Source organism: Quercus robur, chromosome 11 (assembly GCF_932294415.1).
Source record: "Quercus robur chromosome 11, dhQueRobu3.1, whole genome shotgun sequence".
Classification (NCBI taxonomy): Eukaryota; Viridiplantae; Streptophyta; class Magnoliopsida; order Fagales; family Fagaceae; genus Quercus; species Quercus robur.
In genome coordinates, this window is record NC_065544.1 from 3999563 (window position 1) to 4006877 (window position 7315).

The following is a 7315-nucleotide window of genomic DNA, read 5'->3' on the forward strand; positions in this document are numbered from 1 at the left end:
ATATATAACATATAACATTTATTAACTTGGTACAGGCTAATTTCTTCAAAAAATAATAATATAATAATAATAATAAAATAAAAACCTGGTACAGGCAATTTAATTTTTGAATTTTAGGAAAAACCTCCCAACTTCTAAGTTAGATTAAAAAGTGATTACTGATAAGTAAATGAAAACTTCGGCAAAACGGGAATTATTCTTACATGAAAGATATTATATTCTATATAGACAAAACCCTCCATCATTATTTGTGGATCTGGTTCCTCTCTATTTCAAAGTGAAATGGAGAGGGTCTATTTAAAAGGTAGGATTTAAATGAAATATTTCAAGGATTTAAAGGGTAGGTTTATTTTTTGGTTCCTTTGATTCCCGTGGATTTTTTGTGATTACTATGGTTAGATTTTGATGAAATGATGTAGATTAAATGACTTTTGCATTCGACTTAAAGATTTCATGGTTAATTGAGTTCAAAATAATACTGTAGAGTGTAGGCTATAAAATAGGGACTTATACCACATATTTTATAGAATTTAATCTCTAAGTTAAATAGGCAAAGTCCTAATATTGTGGTTAAAGAAACAAAAGCATCCATTATCACAATTTAGAAATAAGAAATGCTCAGTAAAAAAATCACAGCTTCGGCAACAAGGCAAACGACATAGGATTCTAACCTTTTATACATTTTAACATCGCGCCATCCCATCGATAGCTAAAGATGCAAAGACACCTCCTCTTCCCATCTCTTGCCAATTTGCAAGTCGAATGTGACCAATCAATGCAATTTGCAGATGAATTACAAATAGGCTCCAGTGGTGGGCCTGGTGGCTCCCAAACAATCTCAACTTCAGCTGAAATTTCAGAACTAAAGTTTCTTGGACTAGTTAAATCAAATGGCAACGAATGGTTGAGCCGCAGATTTCCTTTGTCATTAACTTGGATTAAAAAGGTTCGTGTATCTGGATCAATACTAGCGACTCGATATGTGTCACTTGGTGCCATGAAACTAACCTGGCCTGAGGTAGTATTGCAGTTGAAACTGTAGTAAATAGAATCACCACAAGTTGGTCCAGTGCTCAATGGATAGTGTGTCATGTTTATGCCGCAAGGCTCTCAACTTTGTACAATCGATTCTACACATGTTATAATTAGCGCCATTTAACATGAACTTCAAAGTTCAAACTTGTGACTTGTCTAGCTTTTTTTTTTGGTAAATATGGAAATATCATTAAACTAAGAAACACTGGCAGAAGCACCAGTTATACAAAGTTTAGCGCGAAAAGCGCCCATCATATCATCATACAGGTGCTGCAGAATAACAGGGGGAGGGGAGACAAAAACTAAAGACAATTCTGCAGAAGCCGATCCCAGCTTTGCTAAAGCATTGGCACAAAAATTTGCTTCCCTGAAGCAATTCGATAATTTAACTTAAGGCAGACACAGCAGTAATTCCCTGCAATCATCAACAAGACCAGGCAAATCTCCATTAGCATTGACATTGCTAGAAACTAAGGAAATTGCTGCAGTTGCATCAAGTTCAATCTCCACAGCAGAAATTCCCCTTTCTAGACACAATCCCAACCCCTCCCTCAAAGCCCACAACTCTGTGGCGATACTAGAATTAACACTAATGGACTTTGTAAAACCCACAACCCACTGTCTGGTGCTATCTCTAAGTAAACCTCCACACCCTGCCAGCCCACTCAAGTTGACAATCGAACCATCTGTATTGAGCTTGTGCCAACTAGCAGCTGGCTTCAACCATTGGACCTGTCTCAAAATTCTGTCCTTCCCTGTGTTAGGCTCAAACACACAATACATGAGCTCACGAGTTTGCATTTCCACCACCTGTACCAGATTTGGGTTGGGGGATTGTTGCTTGAAAGCCTTTTTATTCCTTTGCAGCCACAAATTCCACAGGCCCAGTAGAAAAAAATTGCACCAGTCATAATCCTTACCTTTGGCCTTTGAAGAGTCTAAGGCATTCTTTTTTATCCATACCATAAGATCATCCGAACAGGATTGTTTTAGACTATCAGGACAGCTAGAATGCTCCCAAAGGTATTTTGTTATTGGGCACTCCCTCAAAACATGAATAATACTCTCCTCCACTTCTGTGCAACTGTCACAGCCTCCCAAACCGCCAATACCACGATGAGTCAAAATGGCTTTCACAGGTAAGTTCATGTGTAAGCATTTCCACAGAAAAATTTTAATCTTGGGCAAAGTATGGATCTTCCAAATCCATTTGCCATGAAAATCTGATATTTCAAGGTTCTCATCAATTGCCAATAGGTAAGCATTTCTGGAGTCAAACTCCCCATTTAAGCTAGAGATCCAGCTCCTATGATCCTCCCGCACAGCATATCTTTTAAGTGGGATGGCTCTAACAGCATTCAGAATGTGGTTAGGGAAGACAAAGGAGAGGTTAGTCAAATCCCAGCCATTATTTGTAGTCACCTCCTTAATGCACACCTCACTCTCTCCTTGGTTCAAAGGACCTTCAATAAGGGACCTGATTGAGCCAATATTCAACCAATTATCATTCCAGAAGCTTAGTGGGTTATTGCAACCCATTGTCCACTTAGAGCCTTTCTCACAAATGCTTCTTCCAATCTTCATTGCATTCCAAGCTCCAGTTTGAGCCTTTGGCTTTCTAGCACGCCCAGACATGTACTTTTTCCTCAAAACATCAGCCCATCCTCCACTTTTTGAGTTCTTCATTCGCCAACACAGTTTAGCAGCTAGTGTTAGATTTCTTCCTCTTGCTTCCTGAATTCCCAAACCCCCTCGAAACTTTGGTTTAGTAACTTTTCCCCAGCCAACCATATGCAATTTTTTATGATCTTCTGTCGATCACCACACAAAATTCCTGCTAACCTTATCAAGATTATTTAGAATTCGGGTAGGAAGCATGCACCCTTGCATCACATAGGCAGGGATTGCCGATAGGACTGATTGTGCAATCACTACCCTACTAGCCATTGACAATAAATTTGTTTTCCAACCTTGCAGCTTGTTTTGCACCCTTTCCACCACAAAGTTAAAGTCTTGCGAAGATGACCCCGGGTGCTTGATCGAGAAGCCCAGGTACTTACCAAGGTTTGGGGTCGAGTGAATGCCAAGCACCCCACACATCTCCTCTCTAGATTCAAGATTGATATTTGGGGAGAAATAAACTTTAGACTTATTTAGGCTGACTTTTTGACTCGATAACTCATAGAAGGTATCCAAAGTCTCGTGAACACTAGTACAATTCCGCAAATCAGCTTTTGCAAAGAGAACAAGGTCATCGACAAAGAAAAGATGAGAAAAAGCTTGCCCACCTCTTGATGCCCGGACCGGATCCCACAAGTTTTCCTCACATCTCCGCGAAATAAGAAAACCAAGCACTTCCATACACATGATGAATAAATACGGGGAGAAAGGATCCCCTTGTCTAATACCCCTTGAAGGATGAAAGGGCTCAATTTTGCCGCCATTAAGAAGAATAGATATCGACGAGCTAGACACACAACTCATAATGAGTTTGATTAAAGAGGGGGGCAGCCTGTAGAGCTCAAGAACATCTCTAATAAAATGCCACTCAAGTCTATCATAAGCTTTCTCCAAATCTATTTTGATGGCCATAAACCCTGTCTTCCCCTTTTTGAGCGTCATTGTATGAATAAGCTCTTGAGCGATGATCATATTATCCAACCCCATTCTTCCCGGAACAAAGACAGTTTAGAGGGGAGATATCATTTTAGGCAAAAAAGGGCGGAGTCTCTAAACTATGATCTTGGTGACCACTTTGTACACTGTGTTACATAGACTTATAGGTCTAAAGGAAGCCAGACAATCAGCCCCTAGATGCTTTGGGATGAGGGTGATAAGGGTCTCATTTAGGTGAGGAGGCATGGTGGAGTTTTGGAACACCTTAAACACTTCATTTACCACCAAGGTACCCACTTGCTGCCAAAAAAGCTTGGAAAAACCCCGCATGAATCCCATCAGGTCTTGGTGTTTTAAGCGGCTTAATACTCTCCAAACCCTCCTTAACTTCAAGTCTGGTCAGATTTGCACTTAAATTGCAAGCATCTTCATTCCAGAGGAAACTAGGCCAAATGTCCAAACTCCACCTCATTCTAGGGACACTAATAAGACTAGTAGAGAAGAGTTTTATGAAACCGCTTCTAATCAGCTCAACGATATCTCTCTCACCCTGAACCCAATTCCTAAGGCTGTCCTTAAGGCATAGGATTCAGTTCCTTCTTCTTCTAATCAAGGCCGAGGTATGGAAGAAGCTCGTGTTTCTATCACCTTGTATAAGCCAGTTGTACCTTGATTTTACAAACCATAACTCCTCATATTGAAGAGCTTCGAAATACTCCTTTCTAAGATGGCATTTCAGGTTTAAGAGCTGACTATTCAGTTCTTCAGCTATTCTAGATTGAATTCCTCTAAGTTTAGCCTCTATTCTTTTTTTTCCTTTGGAAGATATCTCCAAAGACTTCTCTATTCCAAATCTTGACATCAGCTATGAACTTTTCCACATTCGATTTCAATGGACCATCTTCAGTCCAAGAGTCAGTTACAACTTCCGGGAACAGGGAGTGAGACATCCACATGGGTTGGAACCGAAAAGGCCTGCATAAATTAGAAGGGCCATGATCATCCAACTTAAGCAGCACGGGGCAATGGTCAGAGTGTGTGCGGGCCAAGTGGTGTATTGCTGCCTTTGGATGCAGGCTTTTCCACTCAGCATTAGCAAACCCTCTATCCAACCTTTCTTGAATGAAGTGACCCTCCTCCCTTTTATTGACCCAAGTGAACTGAGGCCCATGAAAGCCCAAGTCCACCATACCATAAGTGTCTAGACAATCCTTAAACAATTGAACTCTTCTAAGATTAAGAGGGTTACCTCCCAGCTTGTCCCTACTAGATAATAACTCATTAAAAGCACCCAACAATAGCCAGGGTAATTCATGCAATGGAGCAATAGAAGCTAAATTATTCCACAACAATTTCCTTTCCTCTAATCTAGGACTAGCATAGATTGATGAAAGTAACCAGGAGGAGTTAAGAGCACGTACCTTAACCACCACGTGAATTTCTTGTTCAGTTTTTGCTAATTGTGTAACTTCAACATCATCAGACTTCCAAAGCACCCAGATACCACCAAAGTAACCAATAGTGTCAACATGTAATGCTCCATCAAAAGGGAGCCTATCTGTAATATCCTTTGCCCTCTCTCCACCAACACGTGTTTCCGTGACAATCACAATTGAGGGGGAGTGGGTGTCTATCAAATTCTTCAAAGTGACATGAAAACGAGGGTTCAAAGCCCCCCTACAATTCCAAAGAATAATATTCATTCGGACAGAATTAGAGGTAGCCCGCACTTCTTCATTTAGATTCTGAGTTTCCATCTTGCTCAGCAATCTCCATCCCAACTCCCTCAGAGGCCTCCTGGAGAATTCCACTCCATGTGCAAGAAGCACCATGTGTTCTAGTACTCCTTCTGAGTCTCCCTTGATGAAATCAGAAGATTTGAACCCCCCCCCCTTACTACTTCGGCCGAATCAGACTCTTGGAAATTACGTTTCCACAGCAACTCACTACACCCAACTTGGACATCCAAATTTTGCTTACCTCGTCCTCTTCCTTTATTTTCACTTCTTTCAAGCTTAGCTCCAGAGATTGCGGCGACAGCGCTCTCCACCCAAAAATCTGAGCTTCCCCTTTTGTCGATCTGTTTGATGGAAATATCCACCAAGGGCAAGCCCATTCCAACCATGCCGGGACCCACCTCCATACTATCTACGTCAGACCCATGCCTATTACTGAAGGTTGGCTTGTTACATGACTTATAAACCTGCCTATTAATAGCCTTAAAATTCCTAGAATACCCCTTGCCTGGACCCACACCCATTCCTTGATTGAGTTTTCGATGTCCCTCGAACTTAGCTACTGCTTTCTTCCTCTTAACAAGCAACTAAGGGCCATACACTTCCTACCCATCACCTTTCAAATCAAGATCGACCTTTCCCGCCTCTTTTGAAATGTCACCAACCTCACCACTAGTTTCAGCTTGATCGGCAGAATCATTTGACTCCTCCATCATCGCAGCTGGAGTCATTTCCTGAATTGTAAAAGGGCAATATTCCCGTCTGTGTCCCACCCGGCCATAGGAGAAGCATAGGGTGCTAATACCCTCATATAGGACTTCTTGTACAACCCCTTCAAGGAGAATAAAAGTGGTCAGCGGCTTGTCCAAGTTAACTGGGATGCAAATTCTGGCAAACCGGCCCCTTGCCTTTGATGCCGTATTAGAGTTCACCCTTAGGACCGGTCCAATGGCATTGCCAATTTCCCTTAGCACCCCAAGGTCGTAATATTCAAATGGGAGCTTTGGTAGCCTAATCCACACAGCCACCATGTTACACAGTGCGTTAGCTGGCTTGAAGTTCGGTTCCCACGCTCTAACCGTCAAGAAATGTCCACCAATAAACCATGGACCTCCCTTAATAACGTTCTTATGATCCTCAACTAGCCCGAACCTCATGAGGAAGAAATCATGACCCAAGTCAACACAGTCAAGCCTCCCCACTGGCTTCCATAAACTCACTACCTTCGAGTGAAGATAATGAAATCCCACAATCCGTCCAAAAACCTTAACGATCAGTGCATGGTTCCATCTAAACCTAATGGATTTTCTCGCGTCCGGAGTCAGGTTGACAGCCACCATGCCATTTACCAGTTCACCCATTTTCACTGAAGGTGTGGACAGGTCCAACTCGTGACTATCCAGCTTGAAAGCCTACGCAAAGGCTCCTGGCATCTCACCGACGAGCTTATCTCTGTAGGAAGGAGGAGAGCCAAACTCCAAGGCTCCCTTCGCATCCTTAGCCTTCTTGTTGCTCTGTTGGAGCTCAGCTTCTTCTTCCTTGGACTTACCTGCTTCAGAGAACTCACACTCCATGTCTCTGTTTTGGCAAGACAAAAACAGAGAGAACTGACTTGTCTAGCTTTGTAGTACTGCTTTGAGCTTCCTGCATGTCAAATCCATAAATGTATTTTATGTGATATGTCAAATCCATCTGTTGACACCATGACAACCTATTAGCGGATGGGTGAGAGATTATCATATAAAGAAAAGATTATTGCATTCAGTTATCGACTCATCTTGACAAAATTTAGGTAGAAACATGATCTTGTCAAATTCATTATAAAGAATATTTTTCAGTTAGTACTACCATCATTATTTCTTTAGTATGTCCACAGAGTGTGGATGTCTTTTTAACATTTTTTCATTAGGCAAGGCCCGAAAAATAGG

The 7315-nt window shown here is 41.7% G+C and overlaps 2 protein-coding genes across 2 annotated transcripts; both read right to left on the reverse strand.

Moving 5' to 3' along the window:
• Positions 1-4445: 4445 nt before the first annotated feature.
• On the reverse strand, positions 4446-5483 carry LOC126704627 (uncharacterized). Its single transcript, XM_050403663.1, has one exon. It carries the CDS (start codon positions 5481-5483, stop codon positions 4446-4448), a length of 1038 nt encoding a protein of 345 aa, XP_050259620.1.
• A 509-nt stretch (positions 5484-5992) lies between these two features.
• Positions 5993-6748, reverse strand: LOC126704628 (uncharacterized). The gene has a single exon (XM_050403664.1). The coding sequence runs from the start codon at positions 6746-6748 to the stop codon at positions 5993-5995; it is 756 nt and encodes a 251-aa protein (XP_050259621.1).
• Between the last annotated feature and the right edge of the window lie 567 nt (positions 6749-7315).

What these genes read in the sequence shown, in the direction of transcription:
- LOC126704627 (XM_050403663.1), bottom strand. Translation starts at nt 5,483, where the DNA reads ATGGTGCTTCTTGCACATGGAGTGGAATTCTCCAGGAGGCCTCTGAGG.
- LOC126704628 (XM_050403664.1), bottom strand. Translation starts at nt 6,748, where the DNA reads ATGGGTGAACTGGTAAATGGCATGGTGGCTGTCAACCTGACTCCGGAC.